Source organism: Rhinolophus hipposideros, assembly GCF_964194185.1.
Source record: "Rhinolophus hipposideros genome assembly, chromosome: 24".
Taxonomy (NCBI): domain Eukaryota; kingdom Metazoa; phylum Chordata; class Mammalia; order Chiroptera; family Rhinolophidae; genus Rhinolophus; species Rhinolophus hipposideros.
In genome coordinates this window covers 17,202,817-17,222,606 of record NC_138070.1, presented here as the reverse complement: position 1 = coordinate 17,222,606, position 19,790 = coordinate 17,202,817, and the positions used below count along the sequence as shown (strand labels likewise).

Sequence of the window (19,790 nt, the reverse complement as noted above, 5' to 3'; positions counted from 1 at the left end):
TGCCTTTTAAAGACATGCACTAAACCAAATGACAGACCCTTAAAGAAGGCTTAATGTGTTGATGGCAAGTTGTTACAGCTAATTTGACAGGAGAACAGAAGCACAGAAAACTAAACCTGCCCGGAGCACATTTTCCACCAACAGAATTTTACTTGGTTACCAATCTGTGCTGAAGCCAGTCACTGGTCGTCGATAAATGCTATCTAGGTGCTAGTGGTTGCCTACAGATAAAGGATTACAATTGTAGTCCCACAAGTAACCCATCGTAGAGTTCTTCATGGGTGTCACACTGTTTTGTAGACTGTCTTACACATCAATTAAAATGAAAAATGAGTTTGACTTCTGTACGGAAATGATTCATAATTATCTTATTTTCACATTTGTTCTCTGGGTAAGTCAGTTCAAGATTCTCCCAGTTTAATGGCCATGACTAGAGACTTTTAACTTAATACCCAGAAAGTGATGATATACGTCACTTACAAATCAAGGAACAAATTCCGTATGCATGATCTCAATGTACTCTAATGGATTTAAACAAATGTCCCACCCTTATCCAGATTTCTAGCTGTGGACTTTAGAGCCTGCCCTGAGTCAAAGGAGAACCCTTTCTCCTTTGAGATTTGACACTGGCCTTCTAAACGGGAGTGCCATGCTAGGGCAGCAGACAAAGTGGCAACTTCTGAGGTCCCCGTATCTTCTAAAAGGCTATCCTTTTAGAAGGATAGTATTCGTTAAGTACTAACTAAGGAAAGTTAGTATCCGTTAAGTACTAACTTTCTGGCTGACAATACTTTTACAGGGAATAGAGGGGTTGAGGGTGAGGCTTGGAGGTGAATAAATGCTGAATTTTCTTCAAATGACCAGTTTTTCAAGTATAAGCTTGAAAAGGCCACATTACATGGTGGGGTATTATGTTTGGGCTCAGATGTTGGCTACAGCAAAAGTAGTTTGACACTGACTTTTATCTGATTTCTAACCTTTTTAGGAACTTGGAATATAGTTTTTGTTCCTTTTATAGTTATGATTTTTACTTTTTTAACATTGCTTTGTCTTTTATTATCAGTGATTATTTAACATCGAGAATAGGTCTAGTTTTTAGAAATAATATAAACTTTACATTTTTTCAGGTTGCAGTATAGTAGTCTTTTCCCTCAGTGTGTGTGTGTGTATGTGCGCGCGCGATGCCTGCCATTTCTGTAGCACCTGATTCAGTGCTAGTCAGAGATGTGTAAGGCGTGGAGATGTAGCAGAATTTGACTCTCAAACCAGTGACTCCAGATCACTAATCTCTACCTTTTATGCTATGTCGCATCATGGCAGTTGTGTGGCTCTCTCTATTCATGTTACTTGCCAGAATTTGATAATTCCTGCTAATCCCAGTCATATGGTCAGGGAATCTGTAGGTGACGATGTTAAGAGAGATCCATTAAAAACCCATCATGAATCTTACAAGCTGTGATTTAAATAACTTAATCCTAACTCTGAGCCTTGGTTTCCATATCTCTAAAATGGGAATGATAGTAGTAACTATCTCAGAAGGTTATTGTAAGGACACAGTGAAGTAATGAATGAATGTTATATTCCCAGCACAGAGGAAGTGCACAATAAATGGTAGCTCTTGTATTGTCACCATGCTTTTGTCTTTGAAAATAAAAAGCCTTCATCTCTTGGGGTTGATGAGATCGATATATATATGATACCCTAGTTATGACACAGCTATTTCTTTTTTCTGTCTAGTATCCAGGGGTTCTTTGGTAGTATCTAGGGGATGTCAAACACATCCTGGTTCACCTGTCCTTACCTCCTGTGGTTATGTGTGTTTAATGAGTGCTTAGCTTGGGTCAGTTATAAGGCAGAGAACAACAGTGTAGAGAGCCTTCATGAGCAGGGGACCACAGAGTTGCCAGGGAATAGATTTTTATATTTTTGCCGTTGGTTAAGAATACAGAACTTTTTTTTTTATGGTATGATGCATACTTTTTATTTTTAAAAAACTACAAGCTCAAAAATGCAGGTCTTAGTTGTGTATTCATTTTCCCTCTGAAAAAAGAATTTTAAAAATCTGAACACATGAATTACATACATCTTGTTTATTTAGGGGTCAACACTTGATTAAGTGACTGTGCATAGTAATAAGAGAGTGATTTATAACCTGATAAAGATTTTTTTTCTTCAAGGCAGCATTGTGTGTTTCTGTGGATGTAAATGCCTTGCTTTTCCATAACACAGCCTATCCACGTGTGTGTACACTTGTGCATGTTTTGGTTCGTTTGTGTTTCAGGGGCTTTGTGTTTGTTGTGACGTTGGTATGACTACCTGTTTTGATGGTTTATGAAAAACAATTTATATGTGGATTCCTTTAGCTTTCCAGTTTGCCTCCTCTGATCCGGTGAATAGTTGTCATTTTAACAAATGGAAACACCACCTTTGAAGATTATGGTGTCATTTTTAACCTATGGCAGGGCCTCATTTCCTTCTTCATTTAATCCAGACGCCTCATGAAGACTTAAGCTTCTGTGTCTACATATATACGATAGTTAAAAATTAGGCCTGTATAGGTCTTTGTAAAAGGCTTTGCCAAAGCATCTGGCCCTTACAGTGCTTGACATGTCTCAGAAGACTGAGCCAGTGTCTGAATGTTGGGGTGTAAGGGAATCAGGTCAAATAAAGAAGTTGATCCAGAAATCATGGTGGCTTTTATATCTATCTAATCTAATCTAATCTACATATCTACCTACCTACCCACCCACCCACTCTTTCTAATCATGAAGGCATGTCATCCTGTTTGTCTTCTACATTAGTTAACTCCAGTCTGAGCAGAAAGCTCTGGCAGTTGGAGCTGAACTTTTCAAAACAGTTTGTCAAACCATTTACCTGCTCAGTCATGCCTTAGACTCATTTTAGAATTGCCAGAAATGCCATTCTGGATCCTCCAAGCCAGTGGTGGGCAGCCTTTGTGGATTTTAGGGACGCTAATGTGTTTCCTGCCATGCTTCCAAGACTCCTTTCTCTTCCTACCTCCCATCTGTGAAAAAAAGGTGGCATCCTTGGTTATCAGTGGTCAAAAGTGAAGATACCACAAGGTTCTGTTGGTTGGGAATTGGTAGAATGGAAGTGGGTGATGAGGGAGAAGTTGAAACCTAGACGTGGAGATCTCTTGGAGATGGAGACTGGCAGGAAAGTGGCCCAGAGAGTCTTCAAGAGGCTAATGAGCGTGTCCGTTACTGATAGCAGCCCAGGGAGAAAGACTGAGGGTGCTGGCGTGCGTCTTCCTCTAGACATGGCTGTGAGTCCCAGGAAGGATTTGAAGGCATTTTAAAAGCTGTTCCCTCCCTGTAACCTACATTTGAAACTCCATAGGGGGTGGTATAATGAGGCTTAATAATTAGTTTGATTAAACCACATTGTGGATTATCTATAATAAAGCAGACCTTAAAACATGGCTGGTTTTTTTGTTTTGTTTTGTTTTGTTTTTGAGTACCTGGTTTGGCAACTAGGTTTTTAATTCAGTTTTTAAAAATATGTATTTACCACTTAACATATATTAATTATGAAACTCCTACAGAGGACACCAAAAACAGCTGTTGCATGTCTTCAAGAAGCTAAGTGCTCCAAGAGCAGTACATGATTAGTTCTAGACTTGTCTTGAATGCTGAATGCCTCTGTCCTCAGGCAGAATGGAAAGTTACTCAGGCCTGGACGGATGACGTGTCTTTCTCAGGTTGGAGAAGTGATTTGGCAGGCTGGGCCGCTTGTAAGCGTCTTACTGACACTATCAGGGACATAAGATTTTCTTCATAGCTTCATTTGAAGAGTGAACTTGCGGTGTCACTCCTAGAGTAATTGGACACAAGCATGAAGCACATGTCATAGTTCTTATTAGTAAAATGGGTGTGAGCTACAAAAATACCAAGTTTGGAGACATGGAAAATTTGACTGATTATCCTCACAAGCAGTAAAGCTTTCCTGTCTTAATTTCATTTTGCTTATTTTTGTGAAATTAGTTTAACCTACGATTAGTTTAATTTTTTGAACTTTATCTCACATTTACTTCTTCAATTTAACATTTCCCGTTTGCCCAGCCAGATAGGAATCTCCACCTCTGAACCCTACTGGAGTCCTTTGTCGGTGACCTTCTTATGGCAGTTGGTGTGTCTTATGTCAGGGTGGTGGTTTATGTTTTCACTCTGTCTGCTTTCCCGGACCTTCGATGTCTGTCCCCCATTACTCACTGAATTTTCATCCATAGGCTCGGTGTCTGACTTAGCTTGATATGTGACAGTGCCTAACAATACTTACTTAGTATTTGCTGGATTCCAGTTATTATCTTAAACTAAATAAAATTCAAATGTTGGACTTGCCATATACTTACAGAGAATAATATGTCCAAAGTAGGTCTATCTAAATGGCCACCAAAATCTAAACAAAGTTGAGGAAATGGCTCTGAGTTGCGGAATCAGGTTTTGCTTGAAATTTCAGAACACATATTTCACATATATTCTGTAATCTTGTGTTGATATTTACTGATGCATGCACTGGCAACAGACCCAGCAGTGCATTTATTTTTAACTTTCTTAGTGAAATCTGGGTTGGAAACTTACATTACAAAATCAACAGTTGAAATTGAGCATTCAGACTGCCTAAAATTGAAAAATTAAGCTATGCAGGGAGTGTGAGCCTGATAGAAACTGCTGTGCCTTTGCAAAGCATTACCTTTGGTTGAATGTAGCACATATCTATTCCATATTCATCCCTACACATTTTAAATAGGAAAAGATGTATGTAGAGGTGACAAGCACCATGAGACTGTAAGAGAACTATATTTTTAGAAAATGAGTTTCCAGAATGCCTTTGAGTTTTCTTTTTTTAATTCTCTTACATTTGTATATACTTGTTTGTCACAGATACAAGAAACTAGTTCTTGTGGATAACATGGGCTGATTGCTCACCATTCCAGTTAAACATGCTGCGTTTTGTTTAGTTATGTTATGTGGCTTCAGTATACATTACTCCCCCTTACGCCTCATCCACATACCTCAGAGTAACCTAATATGCGTCGTTAAATTAAAAACATGATTTGAGTTTGGGGGTTTCATTTATAGTTAGAAACGTGAAATGTAAGGAATTCAGTGAATACACAAACTATTTAAATACAATTTTGGAAACATTTCACAAGTAGCTGGTGCTAGCTCTATTACAAATGAAATTTAAATTATGTAAAGATGAGTCATAATTTTGGGTTCCTCTGTTAGCCCATGGTTTCCGTTTTGTAGAACTTCTGATTGTACTTGTCTTTTGGTAACCAAGTATTTTTCACCTTTTATTTTCAATTATTATTTTACATTTTTATGCTTTATATAAAACTCATTTATCAGCAAAATAATTTTATTTACTTGTAGGTTAATAGGAGTGTTATCCTATTTTGCCTTCGGTTAGGAAATGTTAGGTTTGGGCTAGATTGGAATTATGTGTGAATGATCTGAATTAGGTTTTGGCTTTCTTTGCTTTGGGGTTATTTTTTCAACTGATGAAAATAATGAGAAAACATTTATAATGTTTAAGACCAAAGAGGAAGCGTTGCCCTGCCCCAGCAGTGAGCTTTCTAAGGGTTGGGCAGACAAGCTGGAACTCCTTTGGGTTCTGTGGATCCTAGAACATGGCTCTGAATGTGAGGTGGGGAGGTCCCAAATATTTGTTCCATTGAGATATTTCACATTTTAAAAGTTACACATTTATTTCACAAGACTATTTCTGTAACTCTGAGAGTTGATTATACTTTACTCTGCATGTATACCTCATTTTTGCTTTAGAAGTTTAAGATTAGGAAAAATTAAATACAGACTGGACTAAAGTTATATGTTAAAGACTTTAGTTCAGTTTTTAGCATGATTTTGTTTAGCTTTCATTAATTAAATATCAAAAAGAAGAAAGGCAGGAAAACGTTTTTAGATTGTTTATACTCAAAGAATGAATGTTTGAAATAGTACCCAGATAATTTAGGGCATCATAAACCTTTGTCTTAAATACTCGGCTGATGGCAAGAACTTTCTTAGAGTTTATTTTTTAAGTGCATTAATTTTCTTCTGATTATAAAGTTACATTTATTGAGTTTTGAAAATAATTTGCACAGTAAAGAATGAAAATCAATTGTAGCCTCACTATTTAATTACTATTATATTCCTGATTCAAGTTTATTTTGTTACAGATGTATTTCTACCATCCATAGATACCTATGTATAGTTATATTATGCATTTCTTTATTACATTGCTGATCGTTTTTTGAAAAGATGGTTCTTAATGGCTGTGTGCATAGTAGCCCATCGTTTGGAAGGCCTATGAGGCCTTTCTCCTTCAATGGATGTCGAGTTTTGTAAGTCCAGTTTTTGTGCTGTTATAAATGTATCTACAGTGTTGTTATTTTCTTACCTGATACATTTCTGAAAGCAGAGTTACCAGGTTAAAGGGTATATGGTATACATAGGACATGAACAGCTTTAAGACTTTTTAATTACATAGTGTCAGATTCCACCCCAGAAAGATGGTGCCAAAAGAATTCTTTTAGCTTTTACTTCACCTAGGCAATTTCACTGTTTTCTATTTCGTCATTATATGTATGGAGACTTTTGAGGCCATTTTCTTAATTTAATCACTAGTTTTAAGACTAGTTCAAACTACGAGGTGAATTGCTTACGTCATTTTTAGAATTGGATGAGACCTCAGATATCACATATATATTCATAATAATAATTGAAGAAAAATAGCTTCTGTGTTCTCAGCTATCTCCTGAGGAATATTGGAGATTATGTTTCTGTAAATCACCTTCTCTGTACCTCAACTGTGTGAAGGATTGATAGTATAGAGAATTAGGCCAGCAAATAAAGGCAGCAGGCTGTGTGTGTGTTTGTTTCTTAATTGCATGTTCTTCCCTGAACTTGTTTCTTTTTTAATAATTGCTTGTAGTTGGATGAAAAACAATAAAGCAGATTGAGACTGACTGTACCTTTTAGAGCTGGGGAAGATAGCTTAGAGAACTGGTTCTTTTTTTGTCCTATCACTTACAGGTTTTTAAACTAAATTTTATAGGCCACTGTTACTTTATACATTACTAGTATTACCGTAATTGATTTGAACAGCCTGCCAGAGTCACTAGAAAGTGAGAAACAAAATTAATGTTTGAAGTCACTTGTGTGCACTCTGTTCTTGGAGCCCCACTTTGGTATAGGCATACTTGCATTAAATTTAGCTTACTCTTTAATTAGAACCATGCTTCATCTTGCTGTTTTATAAAATGGTGGGATAATTCTGAAGAGTCAGTGTTCTACTGGAAACACCCAAGGTTTTCATTTAGCACAAGGTGTCTAACGATTCGGAGTTTCAGAGCGAAGCTCTCAGCAGCCCATAATGAGGACTTTGGAATGTTCCCTCTGGAAGGTTTCTTAGGGCTAATCAGTAGTTCTCAGCCAGAGGAAATTCAGCCTGAGTGGGTGGGCAAGGGGTTTTTTTGTTAAGCCCAGGAATAGTATGGAGTAAAGTGCAAAATTACAGGACATTTCAGACAAGCCATTAGATGTCAAGATCTTGTGCTTACTACCTGTAGCCCTGGGCCAACCCCAGGAGCTAACTAAGTTCACTTACCCCTGCTTTTCTTGTCTCATAGTGGAGGACGAAAACCTCTGACAGAGCCCAGTCTTTCTTTTACTGACAGAGAAGCGAGGCCTAGAGAAGTGAAGGATCCTTCCCACCTAACATAGGCAGTTACTTGGCATAATGGGAACTGTTTGGCAGGTGTGCCTCATAAATCTTAAGTGCCGTATTCTACATTTACCAAAATTTTTTTCATATGAAGGTTTTCAGTGACACTGGATTAGAGAGTATCTCAACACTCACTGGCTCATTGCTTATTGAAAATGATGTCTGAAAGATCAGTTTTGTCATTATTTCAGTAAGGCTGGGCATTCAGAAGTTAACTATTCCACATGCTGGAGCCCAGTTTACGTGCCTGGGGCCTGCACGTAGGTCAGGGAAGGGGAGGGACAGTTGCAAATTGGTGATTTTTACCCAGGGCCACAGCAACCACTACAGAAGGGTGTCCTTTCTGATAGATTATTGGCACCAAGAGTAGCGGTTTTATCATTACTTTTATATATAATTTCACTCCTCTGCCAGCCACTTTTGTGTCCTCTGACAACACCTACCGTAGCACAGATTAGGTTTAAATGGCACCCACTTAACACTTGCTGAATTAAACTTATTCATAAAGTGTGGGTGTGGGGGGAGGTGGTGTGTCTGTGTATACATACACATGCGTGCTAAGTTTTTACATGGGTACTCTGTTTTATGGCAGGGAAGTCATGGAAAAATAGAGCTCAGCTAGCCAAGTTCTTCTGTTGACATAGAACTCACCTGCAAAAAGACGGTTTGCTATATATAATATTTTTATTTAAATGCTTGTGGTGTTACATCATTGATTTAACCCATGTACCAGGTCATTATTCAGAAGAAGAACTGTTATTGCAGAAGAGATTTTCCGAGAAAAGTTGATCAGTCATTCAGGACTCCACAGAACATTGAGTTAGTTCTATTCATAATACCAAAATAGAATTTTTCATATATCTTATCCTAGAATTCACTTGAAACTGGAACATTATTGAGAGTTTGGGGGGAAAAGTGTGGTCTGGTGCTATGATTCCATAAATGAAGAATAATCTTGAGGTTTTAGAATACGACTTAGAAATTCATCATTTTTTGAATTTATATGTTTGTGGCTGAATGGAAAGAATATTTGCTCACACACAACGAACTTATTGAAAGTGGGATGTGTGAATGAGTTGAAGCTGACAAGAGGTGACAGTGGCACACAGTGTGACTGATGCCGGCATTGTAATGTCTTGAGCAGCGTGCAAAGCTGAGAACAATGGTAAAGAAGGAGAGAACCCTTGTAAAAGGCTGCTTTATCTCTTCACTCAGTAATTTAGTTTTTATAAAAAGGGTCCCTCCCATTGTGTTGCTTATGACTTTTCTACTCTTTGAGAAACTTCATTTAAATTTTTTTCTTGTTTTTGTGGCAAATTCCAAGTAGTAAATACAACTCTATGAAAGAATAAGGGAGGAGAACTAATAGGTAGTAAGCCCTAGAGTTCCACCAAGGTCGGAGCATACACTGCCTTATTTATTTAGTCCTCGCGACAGTCCTGAGACGGAGCTTTCGTCGTGTAAGTCCACCAGCGTTATAGAGTGGCCCTTTCCCTAGACCATGTGTGCCGTCTGCCTCTGCTGTCTCTGATTCTCTGCTAAGTCCCTGCCTTCTGGGCGAGACTGTGCTCCAGAGGCGACACTCTGTCTGCTTTTGCTCACTGCTGTGAGCCCATCCCGGGCTCTCCTGGTCCGCTCAGGAGTGTGTCAGTCTCTCGTCCACACCACCTTGGAGGAACCATGTGCTACAAACTCCTGGTTCACCCCCTACACACCCCTTCCTCCCCAATAAACTTGCTAGTATTTTGAACTTATTGCGGTAGAAGCCTGCACTAAGCTTCACAGAAATGGCCAGTAACATGGAAGAATAAAACAGGGAACACCTCCACCTCAATGCCACACTTGTTAACACTGCAGTATTTGTTCTCCTCTCTCCTTTTCTCCGTCCTTTTCCCTCTCTCCACACAAATGCATATTTAAATTTTTTTTGGCTGAACCTAAAAATTCAGTGTATTTCTATACTCTGAACCTAGGGTGACATAATCTGAGGATCTTACTGCCTTTTTTTTTTCCTGCTAAAAGTAAAATACAGGCGTTATTTTTATTTATTTATTTATTTTGCCTCTTTAGTCTCTTTTAATCCAGGTGGTCCCCCTACCTCTCTCCCTTGTTTTTCTTTAAAAAAGTATTTTCCCTTTTTTACCATAACAACTCTCGATTTGATTCCCCGAGTGCATCATGTAAACTGTGAGGTGTGGTTATCTGTGGGTCTTAAAGTCCGGATGTGTGAGATTTGCCTTCGAAGGCTTGCTGGCGATCATGTTTGCTGCTGCATCCCTTACCCACATCCCCCTTCTATTGAACATAAGTCAGTTAACGCACAGGGCCACTCCACCTGCTGGTGTTGGAGGACGTGCAGACAACTAACTTCCTCATTGGCGTTTATTGTGTTGCCCCACGTCCACGGCAGGAGTGTGGTAATGGCTTTATGAGAAGCCTTACGTGTTAAAGGCTCACTATTGATAGGATGTGAATAGAATTTGGTATTTAATATGAAATCTGAACAGTGTAATTTGATATAGAGCGATGTACCTATTAAGCTGTAGAGTCAGGAAGTAACTTCATCTGTGGGAGGGTTTGCAGCCCGGGAATACTGCTGCTTTTTGCTAAAATGATTCTGAATTTCCAAATACCTGAATTAAACACATAGGAGATTGTAATATTCTCATGTATGCCTGTGATGTCGTTACTCAACAGTCAGTTTTATTCAAAACATAAATGTTGAAGTCACGATTTCTCCTTTTCAATGTTCCTCATGTAGAAAGAGCTGGGAAACAACCCTGACTGTCCTCAGATGTGTGCCTATAAGCTGGTGACCATCAAGTTCAAGTGGTGGGGACTGCAAAGCAAAGTAGAAAACTTCATTCAGAAGGTAAAGCTTGTTCAAAAGACAGTGACTTAAATTTAGGTTAATGTTTAAGGTAGCTATTAATGGAATATTTTCCCTGTCACCACTCCCTTCCATTGTGAGGTTAAAAGTTATTGTCCCTGTGTAAATCCTCTGACCTTTTTCTCCCTCGAAACAGCTAAGACAGATGTCAGCATAGTTTTTAAGGGACTTTCTTTAGGGAAGAGCATAACAATATTTTGTTCAAAGCGCTTTCCTGATGGTTTGCCCAACTCTTCTGTAGAGAGCCCTTTTCACATACAGTATGTCCGCAAAGGGGGCCTGGTATCCGGCATTGGCTGGAGAGAGAGGCCAGGCCTCCCCTGCGGAGCGACTCCTTCATCCTAGCTTGCGGAGCCCCCTCACCCGCTCCACACAGATGCCTCCTGGTGTACACCTTGTGTACTTTGCACTTTCTTGTGCCATGTCTGTTTCAGTGAACTATTCCCAGCTTTGCTGGGAATAGTTACATTCTGAACCTAGGGTGACGTAATCTGAGGATCCAAATTCTAATTACCTCCTTTTTATGTCTTCTTTATTAAAGTGAAAGTAACAGGGGCAATTGATCTAGAAAGAGGGGAGGATTGCAATTGTATAAAAACACATGGTTGTAAACATGTAAGGAATATGGCAAGTTTCTTTGGTATTTCCTCTCCTGTAGGGTTAATATTTATTCCATTATCATTATAAAGAAACCCTTGTTGTATCTGAACCCACAACTAGTTGCGGCTGAGTTTCACCATAACTTTTCTACTTTTAAACTGGAACTGCTCTAACATTATTTTTGTTTAAGATCTTAAAGTGCTGGAGACTGATTATTCTTGGGCCTGCTTACAGTTGGCCCACAGTAGGCACTCTGTAAATACTGGCTTCCTTTCTTCCTCTTGAATCATAATAATAGATTAACAATCTAGTTCTGATAAATAGAAGTCACACATGTAATTGATGAAATCTCTTTTGTTCATGGAAAAAAAAGTAAAAGTTGAAGATTGTCCAGAGTACCAAAGTACTCCCTGTTCAGTGCACTTTTCTTTCTTCTTGGGAAAGTTTAGTAAAACTTAAATAATCCAGCAATTAAAATCACTAATTACATATATGGTTTTATTATATGTGTTTGTATGTGGGCAGTAACATTAAAGTAGAAAAATTAATGGAGCGTATGTAATAATTCTTAATATTAGGTTGGTGCAAAAGTAATTGTGGTTTAAAAGGTTAAAAATAATTGCAAAAACCGCAATTACTTTTGCACCAACCTAATAAAACAACTTATTCCAAAGAACCCAGGATTCTCGTTCAGTACGTTATTGTATTCTACCTCATAGCATTCCTATGAATTGCAAAGAAGTTAAGAATGATAATGTATAGTTTTATAGACGAAGAAATTAAGTTGACCTATGGTCATTCTCATTTAGAAAAAGATAAAAATAAATCAGGTCCAGCAGGAGTTTATGTAGGGTCAGAATGTATAAACCACACCTTTTTTCAGTTTCTACTAAATTATGCTGCCTTTGCAAGGAGATACTATTTCACAGTTCACAGGGAAATCTTTCTTTTATAAAAAAATAATAGTGTGGAATTAAGATTTCCACTAATTGATATAGTGGTTTTTTTCAAACCAAGTGTATGTAGATTTCATGGGTTAATTGGGATAAAGAAAGTTAATATGTCATTAATCTTAGAATTTCACCATCTTATACTACTTTTCTTCTTTGTTTTAAAAGCAAGAAAAAAGGATATTTACAAACTTTCATCGCCAGCTTTTTTGTTGGATTGACAAGTGGATTGATCTGTCAATGGAAGACATTAGGCGAATGGAAGATGAAACTCAGAAAGAACTAGAAACTGTAAGACTTCCTGTCCTGTGGAAACTCTCATTTTCCCTTTCCAGTACTGTCTGTATATGTGCTTAGTAAGTATAGACTTAGAATTAAAGAGAGTATCACTAGAAGCCATTCCTTAATCTTTATATGCTTATCAAAATCAAGTTTCTCAGACACTAATATCTCTTTACATGTTCTGGATTTCTCTTTTGTTGAGCATCTTTTCATGAAAGTAGACTGCAGCTTTCTTGATTTAGAGTTTGTTACCTATAAGATGTCCAGTGTTTTTGTATTCGTTTTCATGCATTAGTTCTGTGATGGTACCTGGTTCACAGTTCATTTAGACCACTTTATCAGGCCAAGTTGCTTTTGGCTCATTTTGTTACCCACTGATTCTAGAAAAGTCTCCTCCTCTCCTGCAACTAGCGGTGAAGACCTGTTTCTTCATAAGCTTTAGGCAGAAATTCAGGTGACCCTTGGGCTGGAGGTCAGCATAGCATGTTTCAAAATTAAAGCCCTCCCCAGCTTCACCCCACCACTAGTGAGCAGGCCCTTTAGTGCGTGAGCACCCTATTTCTCCCAGGGACAGATTCTTCCCCAATTTCCTCTTGCACGTGTCTGGTTTTGCTTTTGCTCTGGGCTCCCCTTCTTTTCAGTTGAAAGTAAGGCCCCACGGGGGCAGTGAGCCGAGGAATGTGCAGGACAGGCTAGTGGTTTCCATGCAGTCATCTCAAGTCCTGCCAGCAGGCCCAGCGTTGGAAGCCCTGCAGGCGAGAGTGTTTGACAAACGCCTGTGTGTGAGGCAGGAACTCCATTTAATCACAGGAGAGTGGCAGCAAATCAGGTTCTTTGGCACAGAAAGAAATCTATTTGTCTGGCACAGAGCATCGTAAAGAATCTGTGTTTAAAATTGCTTACTTTTGGTGATTACGGCAGATCTGCTTCTAATTAGCTTTATACAAACCTTCTGAGAGGACTAGGACATAGTTTCTTTATAAGGCAATAAAATGTTTTAACCTTATCTTATACATAATGTAAACTTTAAGCGGTCTCCAACTTGTGAATGGGTTTTGTTCCAAAAGTTTTTAAGTTGATTTTTTGAAAATTGGGACATATTTTCCCATAGAGAAAACAATATAAATTGGGGTTCGGTTTCTAGGCCAGCCAGTGGAAGCTCTCGTTGACCTCAATTTCTCATACTACCAGCATGACTTTTGAGTTCTCAGTCTTGGGAATGGGTGATAGAATGGCAAGCATGGAAGGCTCTCTCCTCACCCAGTTGTTTTTCAGCTGGCCCCAGGCAAAACATGTAAATCGGCAAGGGTGAGTCATAGGTACTTCCTATCTTTCTTTCCATGGCTCTCCCACTTCTGTCTTCCCTCACTCCAGAGGCAGATCCCCTTTTGTAAGTAGTACCCCTCACTGCCACCCGGTTTGAATCCCTTTTCCCCTGCCTTGCCTGATTTCGCTCCCTTCATGTGCTCCAGACTCCAGAGATACCTGCTAGCTCTGTCTCCAAGCCCTTTCGAGCAGCCGAGGTCAGCTGAACACTAAAAAGAAAGCAGCATGCTTACACTCATTCTCACAAAGCTCATACGGGACAGCCTTGGCATCTCCAAAAGAGGATTTACCACCACCAACAGAAAACAGAAAACGGACTTCTTGGTTTGATCTCTCATGAAGGAAACTTTTTGGGTTTTGATTCGCATGTTGAAGGGCTGTCCACAACGTGCGGAACAGTGGGTCACTGTTGACAGGTGGTAGGTGGAGCCCTCCCTGATTTGGGCTCTGAGCCCTGCCTACCTCTGGACCCCTTAGGCAGAACTTAGCTGAGACCTCTTCCCCCAGGGGTGGGTGCTCCTGCTTCTGTCACAAGCTCTCAGTCTCCTGATACCTGAACGCAGAACAGAACAGCCCCAGTGTCGACACAATGGGAGCCCTGATGAGGAGGAGACACCTTCCCTCCCACCTGTGGCAGTGGGCCTACAGGCTCAGCTCCTTTTCCATGCTAGTCAGTCATTCGTGAGCTGGCAATTGCACTTGAAAAGAGGGTGTAAGAAAGACAAGTAGTTCCACAGAAGCCCAGTTATTAGAACATATCATCATTATTGTACCCACATGACTCAAACTAATTCCCCTAAGAAGTTGGTAGGAATCTCATTGGTTCAGGGTTGAGAGTACCTGACAGTTTCTTTGTTACATATTTCAAAAACATTTTAAGGCGAATTTCAGCATTAAGTGCTAATCATCTTAACATAAAGTGCCATTTCAGTTATTTTGCTCGAGGTCACTGGGGAGTGCGGTTACTCCCCTGCTCTGAGTCCTCAGGGCGGGTTTGAGCAGCAGCTTCAGAATCTAGGCAGCATCAGGTCTGCGGGCCAAACCGCCCACCTGAGGTGGCTTAACATTTTCCAGCCCTCTTCACCAAAGAGGAATTTCCCCTTTTCTTAAGGTCCTGTTTCCCTGACACCTGATGATAGAACTTGATACATTGTAATTCTCTTCTTAATTCGTCAGATATTTTAAGAATTGGATTTCTTTCAAATGGGTTTTGGCCCTGGAGAGAAGGAATAGCATCTTGCGAGGGTTAGGCATGAGAGGAATGCCCCTGCCTATAATTCTGCACAGGGATACTGGGTTTAGTCTGAGCAACTAAAGGAATACTTGGGGCAAACCTTTCGCATTTGTTCTCAACGGGCATTTCTGTGAGGGGTAGGGGACAAAGGTTGAGTTTTAGAAATGTGTTTATTGTATTTGTTCCTTTTCTGTCCATTCTTTTCCTTAATTTTCTCATTGAGTTTTTTTAGTTGTAGGCTGTTACGAATGCTCCTTTCTGATGCATCTTGTGTCCTTTGTGGTTTCTCATACATTGTTCCTGTGCTCGCTTGTTAATTCTTTCACTTCCCTCTCTTCAATAAGGTTCCCATAAAGAACTCCTCTGAGGGACCCTGGTCTCAGAAGCAGCATAGGTGGCTATACCTCATGGCTTCCTGTATAGTCTAGAGACTTAGGAAAATATGAACCAGACCATCGGGGCATTTGTTCACATCATACTGGTGAACAGTTCATTTACCCTTGGCTATCTTTGATAATTTCACATCAGCAGTCTGCAGGCTTTTGTTTCCTAGATTCAGGAATAGAGACACATTTTTGGGGCTGTGTAAGAAAATCCTTTTGCAAGATTTTCTTTAGATCAAGATTACTAGAGGGACCTCAGAACTTCATTCTCTACATGGATATGGTTATAAATAGGCAGCTGTCACTTCACAACTCTTCTAGATATTTTTTCTCCCCTTGCTTACTAACCCAATACAGAGTCTGATTTCAGCAGCTCATGATTTTATTTTACATTTAGATGCGTAAGAAGGGTTCCGTCCGAGGCACGTCGGCTGCTGATGTCTAGATGAGTCCCCTGTAGGGTCAGAGACAATATCAAACTGTGTAAGTGAAGAACTGGGTAAAAGAATGTTTAAAAACCAATACCTTTTTGGTAATGGGTAGTTAACTTGCTGAGCAGAGACTAAGTGTTAAATGCGGTTTAATTTTTAGAATTTAAGAGATACACATTTTAGAAATTGACAGTGAACACTTGAGTTACTATTCTGCAAAAAGTTTATCTGTGGAATAGGTTGAATTTAGTAGTCCCAAACTAGTTCTTAGTGTTACCAGGTTAGAAACCAGTTGCCACGTGCACTTAGTCATCATGTAACATTGTCCTAGGAGGCAGCTGATTTTTTTTCATCGATAGCCAATTAATTGACCTATTTCTCAGTAGGACCATTTGTGGTTAGTAAGGAAATATATAAAAGCATTTTAAGTCAAAAATCTTTTATCCCATACCGAAAGGCCAACCTCAATAGTTCATTTTAGTTGAATTTTTTTCTGAACACCCCAAAGTCTTCCTTCATGTTGAATCTTCAGTTATCTTTACAGTTAGCTTTAATATGTGTAAGTACACTTTGGTTTTTATTTACAATATACAATATTTCTATGGTCTTATTTCTCTAACACAAATTTATTTGCTCAACTTAGAGATTTTCCTAGAGGGGATAAAAGAACCTCAAAACCTACCCCACATACTGAAACAGTGTGAGTAAACACAAATTGACAGTACTTTGTCGTCATTTGTTACACTGAACTACGATGTTTATTGAGGAAAGGCACCAGACAGAACACTCTTCTGAGTCCACTGTGGTTCTTTGCTGCTCCCTTACTTGCTCTACCTGCTCTTTAATTATGGGACATGGGAGCCATGATGTATTCAGTCGTGAAGAGAAGTAGTTGTACCAAATAAGATTGAATGAACTCTGCCAGGATTCCCCCAAAGCCCCTTCTTTATATTCAGTGTTCATTTTTTAAAAACATTTAAGTTACTAAAAGTTCTTCTAAGTTTCTGTGACTTCTTTCGTTTTTAATGTGTTTTCCACATAATGAAACAAAATGTACGCCGTTAGTAAAACCAAAATCTTCAAGAAATTAACTTTTTTAAATGTAGTGGTTGGAGTCCATTTTCTGCCAAAAGCTTTGATACGTTGAGGGTTCTTTTTCTGGAGAATGTGTACGACAAGCTACTGTCTTAATATTTGTTTTTTTTCATGTCTGTATTTTAACACGCTGCTCGTTTCTCACTTTCTTCACAGTTACGTAGTCAAGGTCAAGTGAGGGGAACAAGTGCAGCCAGTGATGAATGAAGAAGACTCTGACCATTATCTTGGATGTTGGCGTTTCCCAGATGTGTGCTTATGATTATGTACTGACATGCACAGGTTCTCAACCACATGTGTATATATGTTTGTGTGTGTATGTCTGTAGCTGTATATAAAGCGCATGTAGAGCTACAGATCAAAAGACACACACTCGTGTATATATGTACATAAAAACATACTGAAGGGATTAGTACAATTTCTCCCAAGTACTGTACCTATCTTCAGCAAGAGTGCAAAAGAAAATATTTTCAATATATAGACTTGGAGCAGATTTTAATAATTAGAGTAATACCATCAGTGGACAAATTGACTGCATTGTAATACTAGCTGGTATGTTTCATAAATGTCAAGTTGTGGACCAATATATATGTGCTGCGTGTGTGTGTGTCTATGAGTATGTGTGTATACACACACATATATATAGCCTTTTATTACTTTTCTGTTCTTTTAAATCAGTCTCTTACAAATTTTTATTTTAGTCCCATAAACAACAGACTCCCATAGAAAAATATCTTCAAAATCTTTTGCTATCCAATGAATCTGGAACACAAACCCTGAATGTATATATGATTTATTTCTGTACCGTCATTATCTTACAGCCTAATTGGACAATATCTATTAGTAAGGAATAAAATTATAGGCCAGTTTTTACTTGTTTGCCTTGAGGGACAAAATCCTTTTAAAAAAAATTTCTGATTTTTATTGGATTTTTTTGTATTTTTAAATTTCAAATATTTTTCTACATCCGACATAGCAAAAACGAGATGATGGTTTTTGATGCATAATAAACACTATACAATTTTCAGGCTCCTGTGAAGCAAACAAAGAAATTGATGAAGAAATTAATAGCATTGTAAGCTGTTTAGAAAAATTGGAAGTACGGTGCTTCCACAGAGTCTTGTTTTTGAAATGACTGTTTTCTGAAATTACAGCTTGGAGACTATGCAAATGATCTCGATTCCTCACAGCTTACACGATAGACTCTAGATAGTGATGACATTTTGCTCTTTTCCTGCTGAAACACACATTAAGGGGGAGATGCTGACTTTGAAATAGGAAGAATCCAGGAGGCATGAGGGTGGCCCGCACACGGTTAGAAGGCCCTGCTGAGGAACCAGTGCACCCCACCTGTTTGGCTGTACTCTCAAGTAGGGTGTCATTGGGACAGACCCTGAGTAAGCATCATGGAAATGCTAGTTAGAAGCTGCTGCCGCCTTTGTTTTTTAAAGAAAGGAACAAAAATAAACTAGCTAGGTAAGACTTTCATCAGCTTTCTGTGTCTGCATCCAGTTTTTCTCCTGTCAGTCCTGGAAGCTTGAATAGAATGATATTGTTGAAGCCTTCAGGTCACAAACTGTCTTCTTTAACCTCTCGTCCCTCCTACAACACGCCAGCCCCTGTAGTCACATCATGTTGGGAATCTGATTTGCTGACAGTCCTGCCCCCCTCCTTCTCTCTTTCCCACATGTCGTGTGTCTCCACCAACGTGATTGTAGTGACTCAGACAAGAATGTCTTCTGCATTGTGATGCCCCGTTATCCTCAAACCCCACATCACATGTCCTCTGTGCACTCAGGATCAAGACTCATGTTTACTCTCTGGCCACTGTTGTGAGATAGGTTTTGTCAACACATAATCATTGTTTGCAAAGTGTTTGATGCGAGGAAGATTATTGCTAATTTTGTGGAATAAAGAGCCCAGCTCTCTCCTTTTAATGAACGTAACTCTCGCTGGCATCTGTAGCATCATTGGGAGGTTGGGCGCGCATGGAAATGAGATCCCGGCGCATGGATTTTAATGTTTTTCTAACAACTGTGGAGATTTGAGGGAATGTGTGGTGAATGTAAAATATCTAGTTTACTTGGCAGTCTCTTGTGTAAATTACAGTAAAACAAAGTAAATGAAATTTAAACAAAAAATAAATTTGATCACAAAATGCCACTTGTGTGCTTGAGTGGTGGTTTCCCTGATGCCATGTCTGCTTCAGAATACTGCAGACCGCTTCTCTGCTGTTTTTTCAAGAATTCTCTAATTTGCAGCACTACCACTCTGGGAAAACTAAAAAATGGTTTTTTGTGTTTTTTATTTTTTTTTATTGCAAACTCCTGTTCTTGAAATGTGCCTATGCCACATTAAGTTGTTGCGTTTGGTTTCTTAAATAGTTATCTGTCTTTAAAAGCTAAGCAGTAAACTAAAGAAGGGTTATTTATGAGTCTCTGAAGTTTTTACAAAATATTTCTAAAGGAAATATACAGAAACCCCTGGTATTTTTAAAAGCACTCAGTAAGGACTTTGCCATTGGATTCTGATCATTTGAAGATCGTGGCTTTTTAGTTTGGGGCTTTGTTTTACCTTTCCTCTTTTAGGACTGTCATTTCCAACCTCCTGCTTTTTGACGTGTAACTACTATTTTCTCATCGTTGCAGCTTACATTCTAGGGTTGCTCAATCCTCGGAGAGGTGACCGGCTATATAGATGTGTTTAATACAGAATATATAATTTCCGGGGGGCTCCTTTGTTTGTTTCCGGGGTAATTTTCTCAGTGTGGTACTTCAGACACATAATGTTTGCATTCACCCTGGCAGTCTGGCATTCATGCATTCAGCAATCTGAGCACTTAACACG

The 19,790-nt window shown here is 39.0% G+C and overlaps 1 protein-coding gene across 2 annotated transcripts in view; it reads left to right on the top strand.

Annotated features, from left to right (window-relative positions):
- The window catches only part of PITPNB (phosphatidylinositol transfer protein beta), a 63,350-nt gene extending 44,245 nt beyond the window's left edge, over window positions 1–19,105 (top strand). The window contains exons 9-12 of one of the 2 annotated variants that reach the window (XM_081036655.1): window positions 10,514–10,624; window positions 12,361–12,483; window positions 15,815–15,900; window positions 17,100–19,105. In XM_081036655.1, the coding sequence (XP_080892781.1) occupies window positions 10,514–10,624; window positions 12,361–12,483; window positions 15,815–15,862 (282 nt within the window). In that variant the 3' untranslated portion in view covers window positions 15,863–15,900; window positions 17,100–19,105. The remainder of the gene's footprint in view (window positions 1–10,513; window positions 10,625–12,360; window positions 12,484–15,814; window positions 15,901–17,099) is intronic. The other variant, XM_081036654.1, reaches the window with a different exon arrangement.
- Window positions 19,106–19,790: the final 685 nt, after the last annotated feature.